This window comes from Scomber japonicus, chromosome 14 (assembly GCF_027409825.1).
Source record: "Scomber japonicus isolate fScoJap1 chromosome 14, fScoJap1.pri, whole genome shotgun sequence".
Classification (NCBI taxonomy): Eukaryota; Metazoa; Chordata; class Actinopteri; order Scombriformes; family Scombridae; genus Scomber; species Scomber japonicus.
The window spans coordinates 27,405,853-27,432,169 of NC_070591.1; the positions used below are offsets into that span (position 1 = coordinate 27,405,853).

Here is a 26,317-nt window from a genome sequence, read left to right on the forward strand (position 1 = left end):
TCTCTTCCATCAATCACTCCCCACTCACCTGATCACCCTCCAGGCGCTCTTGGTCCCCGTCCACACACACACACACAGTGACGGGTGCCAGCGCCATTACCCATTTAAACAATGACCCCCTTGTTCACTAACAGTCTCCCATTGGAGCTGATTAAACTTTTAAATGTCATTTAATAGAAGCGTAATGTTGCGCCAATGTGTCTGTCAGCAGCTTCAGGAGGGGGTAAAAGGATACCTGCTCACCCTCCTGGTGTGTCACACTGCCTGCTAAATTCCTCAGCTGGCTAGTCATCGCCCTCAGTGTGGGATGTGGTGATGAGAGTGAATGTGACCTGGACTTTAAGGGGAAATAAGGGAGAAGAACCTCTGAACCTGCCACTTCTTTGTTTGACCCTCTTGCTATTGGCTGGAGTTTCTCAAGGAGGTCATGTTATATAGTGGGGGAGAAAAGACAGACAGAGCCAGGCCGGTTCTGTGATACTGGGAGGCCATTTTAGTTCAGCACAATGTCATTGAGCGAACAATAGCTGCTCTGTTTGGGGTTTGTTTGTTTGGCGACCTTTAGCTGGGACTCAGCAACTGATAATGGCATTTGTCCTAGCCCCAGTATTGGATTATGGGTATTTTCGAGCAACCTCACATTCTCAAGAAAATTCCAGCGGCATGGCTTCGTCATTGTTCCGCACTAATGTCACATTTTCTCAGCGTGATGCCCTCACTTAGCTGTTAATTTGACATCCTTGATTCTGGCTCAGCTGCACCACTGAATAGCAGGGTCACCTCCTGTTGCAAGCTGCCAAAAACACAGATTATTTATTCCAGACCCCACTGATTTGCTGCACTGCTTCCTGAATGTTGGCCGGATCTCATTAAGCTGTTCCCGGAAACTAAAGTTGATGTTTTGGCTACCTTTTGTGACCTTCTCTGACTCCAGATGTTCACATAACCTTTAAATGATATAATTCCTACGTGCCATCGTTACGCACATCTTAAATCGCCTTTTTCTCCACTATTGACAGGAAATAGCACAGATGAAGAGATTGTGTTTGTGGTAGGTTTTTGTGCACTGCATGCTGTGCACTGTAGTCTCTCTACCACGGTGCGTGCTCTGCCTAGCGTCCTGATCATTTTCCCTGCAGAGTGCTGATGCAAGGTCCACTTTCATCTTTCAGAGGAGCTTTTAGTTATTTATATAAAAATGTTCCTACTAGTTATTAAAGACCTTCATATAAAATGATGACAAATACTGTATTTTCTTTTTTTTTTTAAAGGATGTGTGAAGGGTGATGCGATCACTAGCTCACAGAGCCCTTAAGAAATGGGAGTGTGTGACTGCACGTGTTTGGAAGTTCGCGCATGCGGATTTTGGAATTTTTAAAAAAGCAAAGGATCAAAAGTGCACGAGTGTGTGTGTGTGTGTGTGCTTTCATTTCACTATGTGCACACTTTTGACGCAATGTATGTCTACGAGGGAGACCTTGCTTGTCAGTTAAAGAGCGGGTGCCTGGTCGTGCCTGTGGTCGAGGCAGGCTGTGGGAGATGGAGGGTGTTAAGTCGTCAGTATGAGGCATATGTCAGAGATCAGTGCTGGACCGTGGAGATCACTGAGATGAGAAGGGAGGAAGGGCTCTGGGGGTTGAGAGAGACAGAGATTACTGGGGGCTTGGTGCCTTGACCACAGGCAGAATGGCTGCTCATCACTTGCAAACACACACACATACACATCTCTGTCATTGCGTCCTCTTCACAAGCAGTGGATACACATGCCCAGCCCTCCAGAGGCTGCGTGCAAAGCCCCGTGTTAATAAGATTGTCTTCCTCTCCGGGTGGAAGTGTGCACTCCTTTGTCTCCAGAATAATGACATGGGGAATAAGAGCCTGGCTCTTGAACCTCTTCAAGCTCTTAAGTGTCAGCAACTGGAGGAAAACAGAGTGGTGAGGATTAAAGTCGAGGCAAAGTAGATGTGCTGTGATAACGCTCTGGACAGCTTGTCTGACTGTCGTCCCATACAGAACACTTCACTGATGTCAATACATATAGAAGAGTCAATCCAAAACCTAATTATGCGCACTATCTCACAAGTTACAATACTCCCTCTGGGCTTCTCTTATCACTGACAAATTGTTCTGCAAATAAGCCTCAACACTCACTCTTTTATGTCTGTGTTCACCCCACTGAAGCGCCCTTGAGCAAGATACTGTGTCCCCATCAGCTGCTCTGAAAGCTGCTCTGTCAGAGGCCAAGGTTGAAATGTTTTGTAATTATGAACAAATATGAACAATATTCCACCAAAATAAAAATACAGCTTGCCCCATCAGTGACCTCAGCACTCTATATGTTAATCCATGATTGGGTCACACAGAGTTCACAACTCACAGATGAGAAAACAAAACATTATTTTCAATGCAAACAGAACAGTGACCTTATCACCTAATGAAGTTGTTGTGTCTAATCTGTTAAGAGGCAGTTACATATTTACACATGCACCACATTAATATGTGTGTCACTTTCACTTTAGCTCTATTTTGGTGTTTTGGTCAACTATAAGGTAAAATATTTGTCTCTTCTTCAGTTTCTAAATATTCCACTGTGTCACCCCCTGGTTGCTAACTGTCTCATGTTGGACATGGAGTGTCCAGTCGGTTTATTCAAGATTTTTTTCTTCCTCTCTGGACAGTCTGTAGACTCATGGTTGGCTTTTACATTACATGTAGTCATTTTATCCATTGCTAATATAAAAATAAACTGTGGTCACAGATTGATGGATACATATAAAGACTCATCATATGTATCAACTGATACTTCCAAAACAGCTTCCATAAAAGCCACGTGTCCCATAAAAGAGGTAGATTATTGCTTGTTAATGGTATTATAAAGACTCCAAGCTGTTTTATTAGTGGCCACGGATGATTAGTCATGCTTGTAAATCAATACAGACCAAAAATAAAGCTTAATAAAGTGGGCTTTAATTACTGTTGAACATGTTTTCATCCTTGGATTCGACAGCAGGTTCTGGGTGGGCAGAATGGATGAATATAACTCTCCACTCCCTCAACAACTGTCTCACTGGCCGCAGCACAAAATTCTGATGCTTTTAGGCGTGACTGTCTAACTCTATGAATTTGAAGCAGTGCTGACAAAGTGCATGCATGCTCAGCAAAACCCTTCTCTGAATAAATACATGATTAAACCCTGACCGGGATCATGCTAATAACAATTCTGCAATGTGTTTGATTTTATTTTTGTGCCCATTCCCTGTTGCGCTGTAATCTACACCACTATTATTTTCCATGTGTAGGTGATTCCTATCGCTGCTGTGTCCCAACATTATTGGCCATGTTTGTTTGGTTCGTCAGAAAGAGAGAGAGAGTATGCAGAGTAGGTAGTGATAAGAATAGCTGTTTTATTGTGTGCCACTGCCTTGGCCCCTAATACTGAATGTGTTATCTGAGGGTGCAGCATGCCACATTAAGCTATGTGCATGTGACGCATGGCTGAGCAGCATTCCTCCTCCTGAGTGCATCGCAGGGCAGAGATAGTAGGAAGGCAAAGCAGCCTGACTGCCAACAGAGAGGGAGAGAGAGAGCAGGAGAGATGAAGGGGGAGAGCAATACCGGGAACATGTAGTTAAGTGGAATGAAGTACCCTTTGTTGCAGATAAGATCATTCTGCTTCCCTGGCCGGCGTCGCTAAAGCAATTTGAGCACAGTGAATGTAGCTTGTTATGTTTGTTGGCAGACCACAAAATCCCTTACTGACATGCAGATAAACATTAGTCCAAGGAATAAGAGACCTGCTTTTGTGCATTCATGATGTTACTTTTATTTTTATCAATAAGGCAGGGTCACGTGTGATCTGCTAGTGAGCCTGACAGGATTGAGGTGACATTAGAAGAATTAGGGCATTGTGGGAAAGAAAAGCCCAAGCTTAGGGAATGTTAGGGAATGTTACGGAAGAAGAGGCTAAATGATGGGTCCATCGCCTCCATGCTCAGTTGGTCATCCAATTTCCAGCAAGGTTCATAGGCCCCTGGTCCTGGGGTCTTCTGTGGTACGCAAAACAACACACACACAATTTTTCATGATGATGTCAAAAATGAAAGTTACTTAGCCAGAAGAGAAACATGGTAGTTTTAAGAAAGGTTAAGAAGTACTTAAGCTTGAAATGTCATCTGAATAAAAGAGAAATGCATATGGAGCCAGAGTGTGCAACACCAACTTGCAAATCTATTTCCAGTGATCAGTTACATTTCCATTCTGTATTGTCTTCCATAAACTCCACCCAAACATAAAAGAGTCCCAAGATGTCTACTGTACAGTCAACATTTGACTGATTGACTGATTTGAACTGTTAGATCCTAACCACATACTCCAAATATCATCTCAAAGAGAATATATCATCTTTAGTAAATCTTTCTTTGACCAGTCACTGCTACAGTCTCCAAAAGTCTCCAGTGAACTGTTCAACCTTTCCAGGCGCCGAGTTAAAACCCACCTACATGCAGTTACTTTGAGTGATTACATCAGACAAGGAGTCATTCCCTCCAAGGTCTTAGATGGAGGAACGAACCCATGCTGGGTAAAAAAAAACTGAAGGGTTTTATGAATGCTGGTGTGCCACTTGAATAAGTGTGCTTTTGACCTTATGATTCAATGTTGTTGACCATGAAAGACCTGGATGAATTGGACAGATCAATACAAACAAAAAAACTGTCTCCATCCCAGCAATCAGAACCAAAGAAAAATTTCATAACCTTCTCAAGGCTAATAAAGACACACCGGAGAAGCTCTCTAGAGAGATCAAAGAAATGAAAGTTTAAAAAATTCATGTATTTCTGGAGGTACCTTGAATGGAATCCCAAAAGACATCAACAATCTGATCAGCTCTCCTCTGACCAGCTCTCATCAGCCTCTACCTCTAGTTTTTTTTATCCAAACAGGCCATTTATAAGACAGGCATGACAGCTAGAAGAATAGGTTAAGGCTGGGGAAAGGCCGTAGATGACGCAGGAAGAGGAGAAAGACCTTGGACCTCTTCAGGGTTCGTCAGTGGAGGAAATAACCTTGTGGTTAACATCTCTAGAAAATAATAAGTCTTTCTAAAGGTTGAACGCTCTATCATTCCTACTTTTTACACATTACAAAAAATACATAAAAGTCTTGAACCCATATTTTACAGAGCTAAAAGGAATCTACCTTTGTAGATTATTGTATCAGACCATTGGTCGAGAACCTTTCTTCCTTTCTTCCTTTCCTGTGTCCTTTAAGCAGGACACATAGAACACATTATAGAATCCATCAACACTGTCTCAAACGAGTAAGAACTTTAGTTACTATACTTTGATGTGAATGCTATGTATACACCCATACCACATGATAGCGGTATTGCAGTCCTGGAATACTTCTTTTTTATCACAAGTCCCTCAAAAATCCAAGATCCAAGACACCGATGAGTCATTCCTTTTCATTTTCTATTTGATTGGCTGTAGTTCCTGCCTTTCCTGATTTGCTGAAGACCTCTTGATTGCTTTTCTCACTCTAATGGTGGAACAGGATTGTCTAATCCCCATCAGCTGTATTACTAGGGTGTGTCCTACATAACACACCGCCTGTGTTCTATCACTGTTGATCTAGAAGAAGACCCGAGGGCCAAAACGTCATCTAAATAAAAGAGAAATGCATATGAAGCCCAAGTGTGCAACACTTTTTCCTGCTCTTAAGAAACGTCCCATCACATATATATTATTTACTGAATACATTCAAGTGCTGAAGTCATTGTTTGCATGTGTGCTTGTCTTGACTCTGTTCTTATCTGTATGTTTCTTGGCTGCATCCTGTTATGTAGTGGGGTGAACTCCCATATAACTTACACATAATAATCCAATGTTAGCACAATTGTTTAAAATGTGTTTGTATTCCATCAGGACCATGATAAAATTATTATTGAATCAACTCAAAATATAAATATAATACATTTTTACTAGCTAATCAAAAACCACCAATGTCATAATGCAGCTAAGAAGATCTGAAACTAAAGAATGTTACAGCCACACTACTAGTAATGTACTGTTGTTGATAAAGAAAGTGGAACAATGAAGTATAAACTTACTGAGTGCACATAGTGGAGCCGTGGCAATTTGGACTTGAAGCAGGAAGTGATGCCTTTTGCTGGTCTGGTCTGTGGATTGTATTGGCATGGAGCAGGTCCCTCCTTCTGAGGTGGTCAGAGATAGTAGTTATTATTGATTGAAAATGTGATCAAACACACATACTACTCACCTTGGATCAGGTGAAATGAAACCTTGTGATCACATGTTCGTAGTCGTATATTTGCCAGTTATGGCTTGTTTTTTCTCCATTATTTTTTATTGAAAATGTAAGTTAGCACTAGCTTGTAGCAAGTTTCTTCATTGAACAGACTCTCAATAATCCAGCAGGTTAAACCAAACCAGATTGTAGCTTCAGCTATACTTCAACCATAATAAGTTGCAGACCAAACTTAGCAAGTAACCATTAGCATGTATTCACACATTTGGTTTCTCACAGTACCTTTGCTGGTGTGATCATGTTTATTTGTGCTTTACAACAAAACTGTCCTGAAACAATCATAAAATAACATTTGATAAGTTAGCCTTGAAGCTGAGAGTGGAGGTTCTCTTAGAAAATAACTTGTATCTTTATTTTTAGGGTGCCATCTGAATTGAAATGGCATTGCTCTTAACCAGCCAAACACAAGCTTAATTTAATTGAACCACTCCAAACATGATGGTGTGAACATGCCCTGAGGCCTGTATCATATTCCCCAACTGCACATGACCTCTGACATTTTAAGAGCCAAATGAGAGATTAATTCTTTCATCCTTGGACCTAAGCTCATGAAAACCTATTGTTATACCACGCTAATAGTTCAGTCATGTAAAGGATGCACTAACAGTATTCAGCAGACCTATTTTCAGGTCTCCGTCTGATAGTTTTAAGAGCTATGACATTTCATTTGACTTGTGTCTTTATGGTCTTCGCCAGTAGATCTGTGGTTTAGGTATGTTTAGGGTTAGTCTCTGTCAAAAGTCAGTCCGGTTCCCTCCCTCTCTTGCCTTTCACTTCTCCTTTCCTGTTACCCACTAACACACATACTGGTCATCACCAGCGGCGTGCCATGCAGAAATAGCATCAACCCCCCTCCACCCTCCTTCTCAGACATAAAACTGTCTCCCTGTCCCTGAACACAGGACCAGCCTTTCATTTTCAGCCACTCTCTGATTTTGACATAGGGAAAGAGGAAGGTGTCTTTTCCTCTCTTTTGCTCGTCGGAGGAACGGCTGCTACCATTACATGCCATTTGATCCAAGTTGCCAGTTCACTTGATCCTCGGCAACTGGCCTGCTGGCCTGCAAGCCTGCATGGTGCTCCCAGAGGTGCTAATGCAGGTGTATTTCACAGGAGCTGGCGGACAGGACGAGGAGTGAAACTGTCTTACTGCCATTATGGTTTGTGCGTGTGTGTGTGAGAGTGTGTGAGTGTGTTTGAGTCAAAGCACCTGGCCTACTTTCCTACTGTGGCACAGCACGTTTGAAACATTCTCCTGTGTGGCGTAGGTAACTGGCACATGCTGTGAATGTCTGTGAAACTTTTAAACTTTGACCTATTTTTGAGCCACGGCCTTACTATACTCTTTAAATCACCTTGAAAAGTAAAATACAATATTACACAACATCCAATCATGTACTCCAAGGGGTTTTGTAGGGGTCAATGGATGCCTGTCCTGTAGGATACCTTCTATGACGTTTAAAATTGTATAAAACAATGGGTTTTCAACCTATGTTGGGCTTTGATTGGCTGTTTAAATAAAGTAGAAGTTGATGAAACAATGAAGTCTATGTGCGGTCCACCTACTTCAAGAGTTCCAAGGCCACCAGAATAAATTTGATGGGATTTAGGGGCTTCTTCATTTGACAATGGATGTCTGTGTAAGTGCATGGATCTCCATGGAATTGTTCAGATATTTCAGTTGAAACAACAAATGTTAACCTCATGCTGGCAAAAGAGGAAAGGTCTAGGAATCAACAAAGTCATTAGGATGCATCCTCTTAGAACCATGACTATCTCTACAAAATATGGTACCAATCCATACAGTAAATGTTAAGATATTTCACAGGATAAGGAAAAACTTGGAAAAGCTGGTGGTACTAGATAGAAGACATAATATTAGCATCCTTAGAAATCCTCCCGTGGGAACCATTAATGTCTGAACACAATTTCCTAGCAGTCCACCCAATAGCTGTTGAGATATTGGACCAAAGTGGAATGACTGACAGATCGACATTGCAGTCTATAGAGCGGCGCCGCTAGCAGGTGTTTAGAGTAGCAAGCGCTCATGCAGTAGTTAAAAGTTGAATCACTCCTTAGCTACAGCAATAAGACATTTATTCATATGAAAATGTCTGGGATTATGAGTTTAATTCAAACAGGCTTGAATCTCAAGGGAGGATTTGTTCCTTCCGAGCAGCACGTGCAGTCGATTTTTGCAAAAAAGCACAACATGTAAATCTAGGACACACAGTGGCCCCAGGATGAAGAAATTAAGTCAAAATCAGAAAAAAGGAGAATATATATCTTTTTTTGTTGTGCTCCCAAACATCTTCAGTTCACCGGAGGTTTCTGTCTGTATGTGTGGAAATCGATTTCCTTTTACTCCTGGCTGAGAGGCATGGCTCCGAAAAATCTGAAATTCTTATCCCCCAAGAGTTCCTGGTGAAAACCATTAAGACACCTCAACTCTGTCTGCTAATATCTGTGCACCTCAGACAGGTCAACCGTCTGAATGATCTGCGCTTTCTGTAACTTTGCTGTAGGGATTTGTGTAACTGCTTAACCTTTGACTATAAACTTGTTTTAGAGTCGCCGTGACACGACTAACAGCAGAAAACTGCTCCCAAGTCTGCAGTAATAACACCCTCGGGATTTCTTAGCACCTTTCTTTCTCTGTCAACACTCTGCAGCTGCCAGCACGGCTCAAATATCCATCAGCTACCAGCATGGACACACGTCTAAGGCTGCGACTATGCAATATGAACCAAAGCTGACTGGTCAGCCAGCACAGTGCCATAACGGGACCTCAAATGGGGTAAATGATACAATCAGACAGGCTGTAGGGTTGGTTTTCTTTGACCCCAGTGGTTGAGCATAACTAGCTCATGTACAGCACATTCCAGATACGCATTACAGTAGGTCATTGCTTGTAACCAGAACCTATTGAAAGTGTATTGTAATGAAGCCTTTTTGTGGGCAATGGAAAGACTGAATGGTCCTAATAACCAGCCTTGGTGACTAGATACTTACAGGCGGAAAGCTGATCCGTTGCACAGTCGACCGAAACATCACATGCCTGCAAGGAGAGGAGAGAAGAAAGAAGGAGGGGGGTGGTTGTCAAAAAAAAAACAGTGAGGGGAAGAGTGAGAGAAGAAAAGAATAAGGCCGTGCATGATCAGAGGCAGAGAAAATGAGAGAGCAGGTTGGTGATTGCTCCTCCATCTTTGTGCTGCGAGGAGATGAGAGAGGGAAGCTGAAGTTGTGTGAAGAGGAAGGATTCAGCGATCAAGGGATGATTCATAGGTTGTCTGCTCGGCTGTGATCTGAGAGTTAAAGAGAGGCTGTTTTGTCGAGTGCTTACTTGCAGGGAATCTTCTCCACTGGTTTCGCTGTCACATTGTAGTCACACGGTGAAGTGTTTATGTGCTGGCACAGGGAATAAAGATAAAGAAGTGTTTAAATATATATGACAGTATCACCATGGGTTTGCTTTGTGCCTGCTGTGGTACAACGCCAACAGCATGCTTCTGTTTCCTACATCTCTTCTGTTTCCAGTTAGTAGAGCTGGCCGAAAAGGACATAATCAAAGATCACATTATTTTTCGACCAAATACTTTGATATTGATACAATATTGTAGAAATAACTATTGGTGCTTTCACAAAATATTAACACAATTAGATTTTTGATAGATAATCATCAGTAGTGTGGATGTAATCACTGTGAAGGATGATCTACTTCAGGTTCCTCCAGGTCAACAATAGCTTCATATTCTCTCTACACTTGACACTGGCATCTGCATGTATACTCCCATCAGCAGACTCCATGGCAACCCAGGCGTCTACCTGTCTACAGAGAAGGCAGATAAGCAGCCAGCAGCTGTCTCAGGGTCATAAGCAAAGTTTAAATCCTTCAGAGTGAAGAGAGGTAAGGCGGGTATATGTTTATTATAAGACTGACCAATAATTTCCTCCAATTTTGGGTGCATAGAAGTAGAAATGACTATTGGTGTGCCAGCCAGAGCATGTGGGGATTTGAGGGGGTTGAATATGCCCTTTGATTTTGGGGTTTCATTACACTGTTCATCTGTAGCATGTGATTGCACTCTGAAGTCTCTCCAATATAGAGACTAAATAAATACTTCTACTTAAGACATCTTACTTTAGATCATCAGATTTCCACAACAATGACTAAGTGGGTGAAGAGTTAACCAACAGTCTGGTAAGGTCAGAAAATGATTTCACTTTACTATAATGCAGCCTTTAAAACCAAGAAAACACTTATGTCATATCACCATACTATGCTATACAAAATCTTACACGATATCTGGTTTCATGTCACGATGTCGATATTTCGATATATCAATATATCGATATATTGTCCAGCCCTAATACCTACTGTACTTTTAAGCCAGGTATCGTGATGGTGAGTAGACACAGCTGCCAAATAGACTATCAACAGAGAGCAACTGATAAATATTGCTAAAGAAAGTGACACCCATGGGCTAAGAAATCTTTACTTCAATCAAGTTGGTGTAGTGACATAGATCCTGCAAATAATGACCCTAAATCTAATGTTGCTGGTAAAATATATAGATTGATATTATACTTATTTTAGAGCAGCATACCAAACCTAAATCTAAGATATGTACTCCCTTTATTGTTGTTACTTGTACATTGATGCAAGTCTGCAGTGAAATAACCAATCAATAAAGAAAAAACACTTATTACATATGTTATTGTGCTGTGTTACATTTTGGCTTTTGCTATTTGTGGATTTATTTCATATACACATTACATATGCTAGTTGAAAGGATAATAAAGGTTTTCCCCCAAGTATTAAACAAATTGTGTCCCATATGCCATCAGCTGGAAGGATAAAGGTAATATCTGAACCTCACCTTGTCCCTGATGCCCAGAGTGATGATGTCAGGCCGTGGACAGTTTTTGAAAGAGTAAGAAGCCTGGCGCATCAGGACCTCCTGGGTGGCGTCGGTGTATTCGTAGGCCCCGGGCAGCAGCAGATCCCCATTACGCACACCCACAGGCTGGGCTTTCCTGCCCGAGCCTTTAAACCCGTAGGTCTTCCTCACAGGGTTCAGTTCAGCTTCTTCGATGAAGTCTCTGATGTGATAGAGACCTGGGATTGGTGTGTCCTAGAATGAGACAATTGTGGTTGACAAATCATTGTATTGCTACCATGTTGCAATTACTGTGAAAACTCAAAAGTCACATTTACCTTCACACTTTTATTTGCCTTCATTTCCTGTGTTCCTTTTCAAATGTGCTTAAGAGGAAGCGTTTAACTTGGAAGGCCTGTTCCCCTTCAAGTGCTGACTAGCATCCTAGCTACATAACAATCTAAATTTAGGCATTTCATAATGAAATGTCTATTTGTATAAGTAGTGTATATACAGTAAATGCATAGTAAACAAGCTATGTTTGCTGTACTAACACTAAGCCGCCTGGCCCATTGTAAGCTGTATAGGATACATTCATAGACAGAAGAAGGCAGCTGATTAACAATGGAACCTGAGAGCTGGGATTACATTAAGATAAACTGATAATTAATTAGGTCTAAGTGTTATTACTGTGAATGCACTGTTAGGCACTTAGGGACTGGGCTCACCACGGTGGAAGTATTTGACTTTATTTTTACCAGACTGCACACTTTGGACAGAAACACTTTGGGTAGTGCTGTCCATTAAATGCTATTAACTGAAAAACAATACACTTTGCAAGAACATGATATGTGTTGATGAAATTGCTGGAATCGTAGCTGCTGGATGACACCTGAAGGCAATATTTACCAGTGCTGCTATAGTTGTGCATGAGCTAATGAGCCACATGAAAATGGCAAACCGATGACAAGTGTTTTGGCCCACACAAGAGACAGCACAGCAGCCTCTGATCCAAAGAGAGGCTATGAAACCATGCTGCAGTATGACAGACACCTACTTTCAGCGTTCCCAGCCACCAGCTCCCCCGGCCACACAGGTCCATCTTGTCATCACCCTGCAGATAAAAACAGGACATAAGCCACGAGACATTAGAGACTGTTTCTGTTATGATGACTTTGCTATGCCAACAATGTGTTGATGCGTCTCCCACATGTATCATCTTGTGCTTTTCCAGTTAGGCTTGTTCTAATTAACCACACACAGTTACGAGGGCTTTAAAGAGCCTTACCTTATCAGTTCTATTACCACCCCTGGACATGTCACTGACTTTAGCTTTGTTTTTCCGTGTGGCCGTACCTTGCACTGTACTCATTGCCGTTCACTATCTGGTTGACTGGAGATCCAGTGACACCTGACCACCATTAAAACTGTGGCTGTTACTATAGCAGCGACTCGGCTATCGATTAATTTTTCAACAAGCTGGCTTGGTGGTGGATGGCTAAAATTAGACTCATCGACCAGTTTGTTTGAGTCCTAACTGAAGGTACCTACTGTACATGATACTGTTTGGCCTCATTATTATTACCCCTGTGATATTTAGAGAGATATTGTGATATTGATTAGAAGATACTGATCAAAACTTGTCACCACCGTGATAATTGCAATCCAGCACAAGACAACAACAGGAATTCATGTATGTGTCTTTCCAGTGACTAGAAAGGGAAATGCTACTCCCAAATAGAGGCTCCTAATCTGGGGTTTGAGGATAATCTGGGGCCCTTGAGAAAGTCATATGTGTTGAATTGTACAGTTTTGGGAGCACAGCAGGTATCAAATGTGGATCCTGCCTTATGAAACTCTGTCAAACTAAATGTCCTCTCTCTTTATGAGGTCTGAAGTAGCTTGTGACACACTAGACAGAAGTGTGATGTCATGCACACACAGCACAGCAGATATAAAGAGCATCACCTGAAGTTAAAACCTCGCTCTGGGAGCAAAAGCGCAACATTCGGCCGTGTTGCTAGGCTACGTGGGAACACACGGTTCAAAGAAGCCAAGAAATCATGTTTACACCGCTCGTCAAGGAAGGTCTCATGTGACCTGGGAGTACATGAGGAGACACATAAAAATACACAGAGGCTTTACTGTGCATTCTATGTCCCCCCCACCCCCCCACCCCCTTTTCATGACAGCACCTCACAGCACATTCAGTTTTCTGTTTGGACAATGCATCAATGTAGAGGAGGGAAGAGGCTAGTGTAACATGTGCAGTGTAATTAACAGCTTTTTTATAAGCAGACTGCAGCAACACTTCCACAGGTTTTTTTAAGGCTTGTGATAATTGGTTTTGACAAGACGGGAGCAGCAGCTTGTGTCATCGATTCACACCTGAGATTGCCGTGGGTAGTGATGCTGCTCTTTGTGCTGACTTGAAACTTCAGTTGATGATATACTTTTCTTCTGAGCTGCACACAAGAACATGGGAAATCAAATGAGGTGATGTTAGTATGCAGCTTGTTGCTTAAGAGCTATTTGTAATGCGCTAAATGTTTGAATATGCATCCACAGGGACTACTGAATAACGAGCATGACCGACCAACTGCAGCCTCCCTTACGACTCAATAGGCCGTCAAAACTGTCACATAAAAATGGGATTTTTTTTCTTCTAGTTTAGCATAATGGAAGTCTTAAAAATCAACCACTGCAGAGGTTCCACGGTATAAACTATTAGCAGCTTGCATAAAATGGACACAGGACGCAGAGAAGAGGTCCACAATAGAGCTTTATTTTGTCATTCATCAAAATAACAAACTTAGTATCTCTGCAAGCTACTGTAACAAACTCAATCAGAAATTAACATAAAAAAAAAAAGGGGGAAAAAAAGAAACAGGTACACCTCTATTTACACCATGGTTTCTGATGCACTCTCCATCACCTGCACCTTGTGATTAGGGGGCAAATGCCAAGTAAGACATGAGGCAGTCAGCTTCCACATGGTGCCGTGCTAACAGCAGCAGACAACACATGGCCTATGCAGTCAGTTAAGGGAGCTGGACAGTACAAGGCTGATCTAAAGTCGAGTACCACTGCACTTCAAGATAGAGGCCTTTGATCCCACTCAGTGCTTTTATTTAATGACAATACAGATTTGATCTGAGCTTATCTGAACATTAAGAGGCATTGGCTGATGCTCCTCAGTGCTTTTTGGGGGGAATTAACAGGGGGGGAGGAGACACTTAAAATGGTAAACATTTCATGTGTATTCTAAGCAACAAGAAGAAAAAGAGAAAAAAAAAAAAAAAAAAAAAAGATCCTATCAAAAAACGGAGCATCCTGTTCTCAATACAAAAATGGGAATTATTACAGGGTATACAAACTCAAGGATCCATTATAACTGAGAAAACAAGACAATTTTCAAATCCGGGTAGATTGTAAATTTTATTGGAAAACAAAAATATACAACTTGGAATGGATTATTTGAGGCATGACCAGAGGCCATTAAAAAAAAAAAAAAAAAAAAGAAAAAAAAAAGAAGAAAAAAGAAAAAAGAAAAAGAAAGAAAGAAAGAAAGAAAAGCAAAAGTAGTGAGTAAAACATTAAAAAGCATGGTAAGATTAGTCGTTTTCTGGTATATAGAACAGCAGATACAAAAAGAGTTTGTACGAGTACCTAGGAGATACACCCGTGTCATTTTTTTGCAGTAGTGCAATGCTGAGAGATTTTCCATATATACTTTGTCCGTAGTCCATGCAGAGTTTAAACTCCTCTACATTGTTTCCATGCCAACAGTGTTGCCAAGTGACAACCAGCTGACAGGTTTCCAATGTCGCCATGCGTGGAGGGGCCCCGAGCACAAGACGGGAAGATTCGAAGTTCTCTGGCTCCCAGGGGGCCTCCACGGGCATCTGGTTGTATGACCGTTCCGTCACTCCAAAACACCATGACAGCAAAAGAAAGGGACATGGGGACAAGAGCCTATGCAGTTTACATGCAGTTCCTTTGGACAGCAGAAGGGGCAGGGACGAAGGGGGGGCTATTAAGATTTTACAGATAAATTACACAAAGAAAAAAAGGCAAATTATTTATATACGAAATCTGTACAAGGCCTTCACTTCGCCGTCATCATTTGTACGAACTCTGCAGGAGAGAAAGAAGAGAGGGAGAAACAAAAATGTTTAGACTCAGTATCCAATGAGAACGAGTAAGAAAATCTTTTTTTTTTTTAAATAATAAAAAATATAAGCCAAAATCTACTAACCTTCATAGTTGACCTGTCCATCTCCGTCAATGTCTGCTTCTCTGATCATCTCATCCACCTCTTCATCAGTCAGCTTCTCTCCAAGGTTTGTCATCACATGGCGCAGCTCAGCAGCACTGATGTATCCATTACCATCCTGAAAAGTAGATCAGTTAGTAAGCAAATTATTAAACAAAACACCATTTATAGATGTGTGGGAGTGCAGACAGTATTTACCTTGTCAAAGACACGGAATGCTTCTCTGATCTCCTCCTCACTGTCTGTGTCCTTCATCTTCCTCGCCATCATGGTCAGGAACTCTGGGAAGTCTATCGTTCCATTTCCTGAAGACATTAAAGACAGACATGGTGAGGGATTTCCATTTAGCACAGATACAGTATGTGTGCTGAGCAGCTTTTGAAGCCAGAGTTCTCACCATCAGCATCCACTTCATTGATCATGTCCTGCAGCTCTGCCTCTGTGGGGTTCTGGCCCAGAGAGCGCATGACTGTGCCCAGTTCTTTGGTGGTGATGGTGCCATCTCCATCCTTGTCAAAGAGCGAAAATGCCTCCTTGAACTCTGGTAGTGAGAAAAAGTGCATGGCCTTGTTTAGTAAGGCAGATGTGTCACGGCTAGACATACACAATGAAAGTGGCAGGACAGTATGACAGTGGGTGTAATACACCAACACTGCAGAAGACTGAGTATAACAGAAAATATAGAAAATCCATGTGAAGGCTGTCAGGCCATGTTGCATAACAAACTGCTCATCTTATCCTCAAGTCTGCCAATCACACTGACCCAAACCCTGAATTAGCTCAAGACTCAAAAGGGCATTACATCACTCATGTTTCAGTTATAAACTGGCTACAGTACACTGATGAGCCCTTCTGTTTTGAGTTCCAGCTGCAGTCGTTTTGGCTAAACAAGGATAGTGACCACGAGACCAAGCAGAAGGGCAGAGTCAGCAGCCAATGACAGCCTGGGTGGTTTGGTGAAGCTGTGAGGGATGAGGGACGATGACACACTCATCAAGTGTGATGAGGCCAATGGGCAATCTGTAGTGGCACGCAGCAGCTTGTCAGCATCATAAAACTACAACCTGCCCTGCCATTTGCAGGGTCAAACACACAGGGCAACACCCTTAGTTCTGAGGACAGACCTGCTGTCTGCAGGAAATGTGAAGGAAATCCAATGATGTGGACTTTCAGCAGCCCCTATCACTGCAGGTGCTCAATGTTACTGTTGATATCCACTATTTTATCAACAGGAGCACACCTGTACATGATCTCTTATTCAGAGAAACTGACACCATCTAAAAACTAACACACGTCAGCAAAACATCAAGCCGGGTTTACACACATAAAGCTTCTTTCATAGAATATTCTCAGGAAATTGTGAAACCTGAGACGTAAGTTGACTCATGTCAAAGGAAGCAGCAGATATCGTCAGTAAAACCACTATTGTGCCATGCCACACTGTAGACATGAAAAGCAAGCATTAAAATCAACTGGCAGCACTGTGTCAGGAGACACTCCCACTGCATGCCTCATGACAAAATCTACATTTATTTTTACTGTATCAATATACTGAAGGCAAGCTGCTAGTGTAATTGCTCTTGAAGTATTCCGTCAGATGAGAACACACCCAGGGCAAAGGACACATCATGCACAGCATGTAAAAAGGTGCTTGCCAACACCTCACCAGAAAGTACAGCCCTTCCAGATTACATCATTTATTACATGGCAACCATGAAAATGCAAAGTTTTCCATGAGGGAGTCCTTCTGTGCTCCAAAGCCAGCAAGTAACAGCAGTTTCATTCATTCCTGTTTTATGACCAGTAGGCTGCCCTGTGGAGCGCCTTAAAAGGCAAAAGTATAAATCCACTGCAAGGGATGCAAGGATCCATAACCCAGGCCATTTTGCAGGATATGAGGAAAGCAGAAGATCAATGCAGCGATGTCTTACCAGCAATCTGCTCTTCTGTAAGTTGATCAGCCTGAAAAGAGAAAATGAGGCAGTTAATAACGTGCTAAAGAACATAATCCATTCACAAGCTTTTCCATATTTGCATTGTTTTAATAACCAAATTCTTAATGAATGGCCTCAAAGTCAGCGCGATCCATTTACTACAAAGCAACGCATCTTTTGACACTGCAGCTATGAGAGCTGTATAACTACACAAAAGGCAAATTCCGTGTGGTTAGCTAACAATCTGGTGTGTAAGTTTAGGAGAAAGTGAAAACGCCGAAAAATGTAAGATCACACATATTACGCGCCCATTTAATATTAGATCCACCTCCGTTTGAACGATGGATGACGCTATCTTTACCCAGACAATGAACAACATACAATTTGGCGGTAAATGTTAGCTAGAAGAGCTAAAGTTAGCAAGCTACCGGCTTACAGTGATAGTCATTACAGACAATCACCAACGTTACTCAACATGAAGCAGAATGACTGACTTCTACAGCCAGGCAGCGGTAGACAAATAGTCGCTTATTATCTGTCACTCGGTGCCGGCTATAGTCATGATTTAACGAGTCCAGCATTAGCTTCAATGCTGTTGGTTTTCATAAAAAGCTTTAATAGTGGACATAAAGCTGATACAGAGTTTCAAGAGTAACTACACCTAAGTTACAATAGGCACACGGGTGTTAACGCTGCTGCATATTATCCGATGCGGCTTTAGCTTACGATAGCTTTGCGGTGGCTGCATCGCATCATTTTAATGTTGGCTTCAGCTTAGCTGCGGATGACTTCACGTTTTCATGACACTTCAAACGTGTAAAAAAAGTAGTTACTGTGTGCTGTCGGACGATGACACACTGGCGAGAGAGAACATTATCTTGTTTTTCTTACCATTTCGACGTAGATGTAGCGGCTGGTTCACGACAAAAAATCCGTAAGAAAGCCAAAGCCGACGGGAAAGCTACCAAAGTGACAACCTCTATGAACACAGTGAGGAAGAGCCAAATGGACTCGCCTTTAACGGCTATCCTAAACTCCTCCTCTTTTCAATATCACTCCGCCAACTTCCCCTTTTCCTCACTTACTAAGTGAATGAAAAACACATTTTTGGAGATCTATATCTACACAGTAAAACCAATAAACAACTGCGACACCCGTGTGTGACCATTGTGAATGTTAAAAAGGCGATATGTGTGATGATAATGCGTATCGCTGGCAGTCTACATCGCGGCGGATGAATACTTTCTGCTACTCTGTGATGGGGCACAAGACGTAGCTGAAAGAAATCGAGCTTTCTGATTGGTTTGTTTGTACCTGCAATGCGTCACTCCCATGGTCTGCGCTGCCGCTGCATCTTATCCATAGACATCCCAGTCAGTGCCACAGGCATGGCAGACAAGCTTGTTGCATAGTGTGTATACATATGGGCATCATCTTTAGGGAGACCCAATAAGACAGTTTTGATAAGTAATTAGCTACCAGGAGCATAGTTTATCCTTTGTAACTAGGGCATTACTGACCCAGTTTGTCCTATTATGAGTTTCTCCTATTTCCTGTTGCTGTACTCGGCTAATTTCTGATTATATGATGTGTATTTTTTAGTTGAATATTGATACCCATGCTTTTTCCCCCAGTGTGTTGTTTACAATGTAGCAAAAGACTGAGTTCAGTGTGGCTTTTAAGTAAAGTTCCCCCTGTCTGCTGCATCTTATGCATAATGAGATGCAGTGTCAGGGCTGAAGTGTTTTTGGTTAAATAGTTTATAATAGGTAATAGTTTGTGCATCTGTGTTGTGTCTGTGTGCATGCTGTATGATATGTGGCTGGGTCTGCTGCTGTCAGATGACTGTGGATTCTCAGGTTTAATTATGCTGCTAGTGTGGATGGGAGTATCTGATAGCCTGATTGCTTATGCCTGGCTGCTCTCCTGTCTCCCAGTGACCACCTGTCTCTGGCCTGCTCCCATGGGAGATGCTGAGGGGGAGGTGGAGGAAGGTTAGCCTAGAGATGTGCGAGGAGAAGGATTTTAGGAACCACGCAGAGAAAGCACTAGAATCTCTTACAGTATGTCCCAGAACAGCCCCTCTTATACTCCCAATTCTACTGCCTCTCTTATTATTAGCCACAGATGTCACACTGTATGTAGAGAGCTGGGATTGTGAAAAAAGCTCAATATCTCACACATGCAAGACATGAGGATCTGAAGTGGTTCCCACATCCATCTGCGCTGTTTGCAGAGGTGATGCTGCCTGTGGCATGTGATCAGCTGAGCAGCCTCAGATTCCGCCAGGCTTTTTCCAACCTAGCTAATCTGGAGCACATTGGATTCTTTTTTTATTTAAATCTGTTTTTCTGCTACAGGGAGTTTTGTCACTCTGCAGATTATGTAATTCCAAAGGTGACGGCGTAAAGGCCTAAATCTATCACAAGAACCAGATAAGCTGGAGCATGTGTGAACGACGGTGTATGAATTCACCTCACGCCTCACTGAAAACACTCGGAGACTAATATGTTAAAGTGGCCATTAACACTACACTGCACGTCTCCTGGTCCTCACATGTTTTAGACATTATTATGCCACATCTGTGGTGAATTGCTACTAATAAAACTGTTGTTTGGAGACAATGGTTTACTGTTGGGTCGTAAATGTTTCTTAATCAGAGTGGCAGTCCACTTTGTCCTCCTATCCAATTTCTATAGCCGCACTTCATCCAATATGCAGAATCAGCTGTTCGGTTGGTTGATGACATGCCCTTCAATGATCCTCTGGTCTCCAAGGACCTGCTGCAGGTCAGAGGTGACTGTAGGTTAGGGGTTAAGATGAAAAGGGTCTATTGGAGCCCAGGAGACATGACTTAATGGTCTATAAAACTTAAAACCAATCTCCAAGATATAAACCACAACAATACAATATGTTTTTACAGTGTTGTTTCTGAATTATGAATGTTGGGTGTTACGCTCATTCTGTACTAATTTCTTTATTGAGTTTAATCAGTGTGTGTCCACTCCCAAAAAGTTACTCATTTTGATATTTCCTTCTTCTCTTATCAGCTCTGTGAATATGTAACTTCCTCACATAATGACTCCTTATCAGACGCAGCACAACCCAGAGCATTTTTATAAGACGTCACCTTTCATTTCCACACCACACGGGGGGTCAAAGGTCGCCTCAGTTCAGCAGAGGCTAGGCTGAAGTCGTCCCTCCATCTTCATTAATGTCACCTCCCCATGGCCTGTAACATCACTCCCGTTGATAGCAGTTAGCATTGTTCCCCTTCACAGGAAAAAAAAAACCTACCATGTGGGTCAGTTCAATTTTTGGCAATGGGGCCGGGTTGGCACACAGCACGTGAGACATGCAGTAGTGCGGTGCAGGGTGCTGATATTGTGCAACGGTGTTCTAAAATAAAGCAGCTTCCACACAAAAGCTCGATGAGACGGCTAATTTGTGCACCTAAGTGGAATGTTAGGACTTTGAGGGATAAAGCCCTGGTGACAAATATGAGAAGATGTTTACCTGTGTAACTGAAAGACGCGACCGCCATTATTAATGAATGAGGCTTTGTAATGCACCTGCTGGTTCCATGCCAAGAGAACAGATCACCTTTCATGGGAGAGAATGGCAGTTGTTTGTGTGTCATGTATGTGAAGCTACAACCAGTGAAAAGACCTTTTAAAATGTGAGTACCTATGTCTCTACAAATGTAGGTCTGCATCTGTTTGTTCTCCACAGTGTGTTTGAACATCCACATATGTGTGTGTATATATATGAGATTAGCCTACATGCCTGTATGCAAATGCATCTGTGTATATATGTGTGTGTGCACTAATGGTAAACACGATGTGGAGGAGGTGCATTCATGTGCGCATGTATATTTTATGATGTAAAGGCAATTTCGGTTTGTCCTGTTCCTGATAAGTACTAGTAATGTTTCCCAGCATCTGCTGGCTAAAGGTCTGGCCCAGTCAATGGACAAAGTTGAGGGTTGATGATTTTACAACCATGCGATAAGGGTATTAGCCGTATAAGGTCCAACAACAGGCTAGCCACACACGAGCCAATCCCATTGCCATGCTGCCCTACCTGTTACTGAGACATGACTTGTTTCCCAAAATTACATCATGAGGCAGGAATGATTAATGGCCTCAAATCGGATAAGAGGATTTGTCAGGCCTGCTATTCCCTGCCTATTTCAAACATGTAGTGATGAAATGGATATAATGTTAAGCATGCACTTAGTTTTTTTTTATCCCCCTAACGTGTTGTGTTGTGTTTGTTGGGCCTGGCACTCTATCATCAACCCCTTTCTAAACCTGCACATGTCAGTTGTTTTATTTGAGGGGATCTGAGGGACAAAACCATTTACCGACTGTCAAATACAATCCCTGCAGTTGATCTTTGCTCTCCCACTTTTCATTTCCCCTCGTGTCCTTTTTCTCTCTTTCTCTTTCTCTCACTCTCTCTCTTTCTTTCTGTGACTCTATCTAACACTGTCCCTCTCCCTGCCTCCCTCTTTCCCTCACTGGCTTGCCTCCAGGTTGTCTGCTGCAGTCAGTGTGGAGCTGGAGTTCAAACACTGCAGCCTTCAGCAGCACATGAAACAGTGCTTCTTGGAACCTTCCAGAAGTGTGGCACTACAAAGCTCTCTCGCCAAGGTGATTTCATCCTCAGTATCCAGCTTTTCTTTCTTAGCTTTGTCTATCACAGGTGTCAGGAGCTCCTCCTGCTATGGAGTTTTATTCTTTCCATAAGTTTCCTTTAAGGATTCCAGTGTATGTGGTGTAATCTCAGTTTACTCTCTCAATCAATCCCCAAGAAAGTGAAACCAGAGGAAATCGAGAAGCACTGCAGAGGTTGTGCAGGAGTAGATGTGTACACGAGTGTGTACTTTAGTGCGTAACCACAAATAAGGAGGTGACAGGGACAGAGTGTTTAGCTGCGCCCTGTCCTTGACCCCAGCTGTAGTGTAGGCCAGGTCTGGCTCTGCAGTGGCGGGGACCTGCAGGGCTGCCTCGCACTCAGATGATCTCATTCTGCAGGGGGCAGCGGGATCCAGCGCATGCTGTGGCCACTTTCAGATGAAGGCTGCAGAGCAGGTGTCCATTGGTCTGTGTGTGTGTGTCTGTGAGTGTGTGTGAGTGTGCGTCAGGGGGGCTGTGAGTGTGCTGTGTTTCTGCTTAAACCCTGTTCATAAACAAAAGTGATTGATCTGCCTAGTTTGGAAGACTCAGTTGTGACACCTGGTGGCCAGTAGAGAAACTGCAGGTTGCTCATAAAACAAAACTACTGTATAATGATATTTTAAAAATAATATTAATCATAGACAGGGGTTCAAAGTAACCGAGCACAATTACTCAAGTATCATTTGTAGTACTTTTACTTGTACTTAAGTTTTACATCTGAGGCTACTTTCTCCTTCACTACTACTACTACTACTACTACTGGGGAAGTATTGTCATTCCACTACATTTAGTTAACAACTATGGTTACTAGTTAACTTGCATATCAATATTTTACTTTCAAAACATATGAGAAGATATGATACCATATTATAAGTGAAAATACATGTACATGAAGTACTTGTATTTTTAATTTGTGTGCTACTTTATACTTGTACTACATTCCAAGATTCAGATGTTATGTGAAAACATAGGTTCAGAAATATGATGTATTGTTAAAGATTAAACTACCCTACAGTATAAAGCAGTTAATTATTGTCATTTCCACACATACATACATTATAATGCATCAATAATAATAATAAACCAAGAATATAATATATAACATAATCACAGGGGCTATTGTGCTATATAATAAATACTTTTGATATTTTTAAGTACACTTTGCTGATAATACTTACATCCTTAAGTAATTGGACTATTTTTATATTGTGGTGTTGCTGCTTTTACTTAAGTAATACATTTGAATACTTGAATAATTTGAATACTAATGATTTATATAAGGCATTATCAGTACTTTTAGAATACTTTTACTTGTAGTGGAGTAGTTACACACACTACTGCTCAGTCATTATTATTATTATTATTATTATAGCAGCCATAGTGGTGTCCTTGATTTCAGAATGTGAGCAACTTTTCCATCTTAAGAAGAATGATTGTGTCAGTATCAAGTATTAGCAGCTTCATCTTTGATTCGTATCCTTTGTTCTTGGAATTGAATCACTGCTGGACAAGTTTGCCAAACTGTTTTTTTATTGATTTACATCATATTTACATATTGTTTTACATGCAGCAACAGTCCAGCTTTAGAGGAGACAGCAGTTAGTTAAAAACATTGAGTTACTCTGCTGTGTTAAATAAACTGAGATAAACAATCTACCAATGAACAATTACTTAAGAGCGTAATTCCAACATGAGATAAATGCTGTTTGGAAAAAGTGACAGTATATTTTATGGATTGTAGGTTGTAAGACTTGTGTTTGCTGTTTGTTAAAATAATAATGTCAATAAATTGATTCAAGTATGTTTTGGTAATTATGAGTACTGCTCTTCCAAAACATTACCAAGCATTACATTATAGATCAGAACCATAACAAACTTCATACTGACTATAATTCTGAGCAGAAGGCAGCAGCATGATGCCAGGTATTCTGGCAAATGCTAATGTTGCTATCAAGGAGGCTGTTGGCCTTGGATCAGCTGGAAACCGAAGACCACTGCAGTGTTTTACTTTCATCAACATCACCAGCCAAGACATTGTTGAGTTCTGCTGGGTCAGACTCCCAATGTAAACTGTTGTCCAGGCGAAAAAACTTCCAGCTCAAACTTGGCAGGTCCATCGCTCAGTGGAGAGGACTGGAAATAATTGACTTTAAAAGTCACTCAGGTTTAATTACTTGTTTGTTACAATATAAATAAGAGTCATTCATCTTGTCATTATAAACATATTCAGTGGCTCCAAAAGTGCTTGCACTGTGTTTGCATGTGCATTACTGCATGTGAGTGTATGTGTGTGTGTGCACTTGTTTTTCTGTCCCGAAGAGTATCAGTGATTTGCACGTGTGGTTTTAGTGCGTGTTATCTGAGGCGATGCCGGGATGTGATGTTGTCTATGATCCGCGGGCTGCAGTGGGTCATGTAGTGCAGGGCAGGGTCAGCGTAGTTGAAGGGTGGAGGGTTGTACTGCTCCTGTATGTAGTCTGGCATCGAGTGTGGCAGGCTGGGAGAAAACACACCAACCAATCAGAATGCAGGAGTAAAACAAACAAAATCAAGCAGAACATTTAGAGAGCTGTATAATGTGTGTAGTCGTTCTCGCAGCATTTGCACTGCATGTGAGGAGCTGACGTCTTTAATTTTCACAATGTGGGTCATTCTGTTTATAAAACTGCAAACAACAGCTGAAATATTTCCATCAATTCCACTCAAAAGTCTAATTTTGCACATTTTGTACCTTTCTCTGCTACCTCTGATTAGCGCTGTCGATAATTCCATGTACAGTACACAATCATTTCAAGCAATTTATGGAAATGTTTGGACAGGCAGCAGTTGTTGAGGAATACTCAGCGACTCATAAATATTCATGCAGGCTCTAGCCTAGATATTCTGAGTGTTGAAAGATGCTGAAATCTGGGGCTGGAGCTGATTAAAAAATGAAGCGCACATCTCGAATTCCTCTCCAGACTCACTGTTGTCTGATCTGCAGTTCAGATGTTTTGGGATTGTATATCATTAGAGTTGTTCTCCGTGCAAATATGTATATCCTGTCTGATAATGAGGGACAGAATTGTGTAACCTGGTGTATTAAAAATCATTCTGTGAATCAAAGACCAAAAGGAAAAAAACACTAAAAGAATGAGGCTTTGCAAATTTGCTTGTTGGTTTTGTGATAATTGAATGTCTTTGGCCTCAGCTACAGCTAATCTTGTAATGAAGCAGTGTTCAAAAAATTGTAGTTAAGGTTACAAGATTTTAAATTTAATACTGATTTTGCACTATTTTACTAACATGATGCTGCAACACTGAGAAAAACATTTTGCCTGCATGTGTGTGATGTTATTTAATGGAGAAATGTAAAAGAAACACTAGAAACATTCAATCCAACCATAGCTGCTCCATTGTATTGCATATCTCTGGGACTTTAAGTATCATTATATCATACCCTATAATCCAAATGTCTCTACCTCGCTGTCTGGTTTGAAAAACAACAGCATAACCTCCCTCCCTGGCTTTGCTCGTTCACTCTAATCTAACAACATAATCCCACAATGCTGGCCCGGCCATTATATCCATAGGGTCTAGTTTACTGATAGCAGAGAAAGCAGGCCAGTCATCAGGGGGATTATGTGTCTCTATGGCCTACTATCACCTGGCCCAGATGCCATACATCTGCACACACGCACTGGGGCCAAGGACACATGCACATTATGATGCACAAAGTCTTGAACAGACACTCCACACATGCACATACACATTTAAATCGGAGATGTACTTTAGAGCGGATTTTCCTGCAATTGGCACACTCAGATTATTTTTATTAAAATCCTGCAGCGATTTGATATCATTAGATGATTTTATATGTATTTCAGAATGTACACTGATTGTTTTAATGATGCAATTTTTCTGTAAGCAAGCAAAACATCTTTAATATGAATTATGCTGCAAATATCTCTTCCTTAATTTACCACAGGTGGACGTTTTACCTCCATAATTATCTCGATTTAATGTGTAGTCTATCTGCAAATGTTCCTCCGTGTTACCCAAGTGCGGTTTCATAACTCGGACCAAAGCTGGTAGTAGGAAGTGTTTTTGTTTAATATAGTAAGAGAGTGGGCAGTCCATCCTCCAACCGACAAGTTAAACATGAAGAAGACAGTGCTGCAGCAGTGTTACACAGAACATGACAAACAATCCTTCAAGTTAATGTAGAGGATTGTTTCT

At 41.6% G+C, this 26,317-nt stretch overlaps 2 protein-coding genes across 2 annotated transcripts; both read right to left on the bottom strand.

The window, feature by feature from the left end:
* Nucleotides 1-3,938: 3,938 nt before the first annotated feature.
* stpg4 (sperm-tail PG-rich repeat containing 4) lies at nucleotides 3,939-12,525 on the bottom strand. Its single transcript, XM_053333267.1, has 7 exons — nucleotides 12,496-12,525; nucleotides 12,265-12,321; nucleotides 11,208-11,462; nucleotides 9,671-9,735; nucleotides 9,340-9,385; nucleotides 6,110-6,214; nucleotides 3,939-4,046 (listed from the first exon to the last, which is right to left on the bottom strand). The coding sequence occupies exons 1-7, from the start codon at nucleotides 12,523-12,525 to the stop codon at nucleotides 3,939-3,941; spliced, it is 666 nt and encodes a 221-aa protein (XP_053189242.1).
* Nucleotides 12,526-13,970: 1,445 nt separating this feature from the next.
* Nucleotides 13,971-18,409, bottom strand: calm2a (calmodulin 2a (phosphorylase kinase, delta)). Its single transcript, XM_053332541.1, has 6 exons — nucleotides 18,309-18,409; nucleotides 17,415-17,445; nucleotides 15,881-16,024; nucleotides 15,682-15,788; nucleotides 15,466-15,601; nucleotides 13,971-15,344 (listed from the first exon to the last, which is right to left on the bottom strand). The coding sequence occupies exons 1-6, from the start codon at nucleotides 18,309-18,311 to the stop codon at nucleotides 15,316-15,318; spliced, it is 450 nt and encodes a 149-aa protein (XP_053188516.1). The 5' UTR covers nucleotides 18,312-18,409; the 3' UTR covers nucleotides 13,971-15,315.
* Between the last annotated feature and the right edge of the window lie 7,908 nt (nucleotides 18,410-26,317).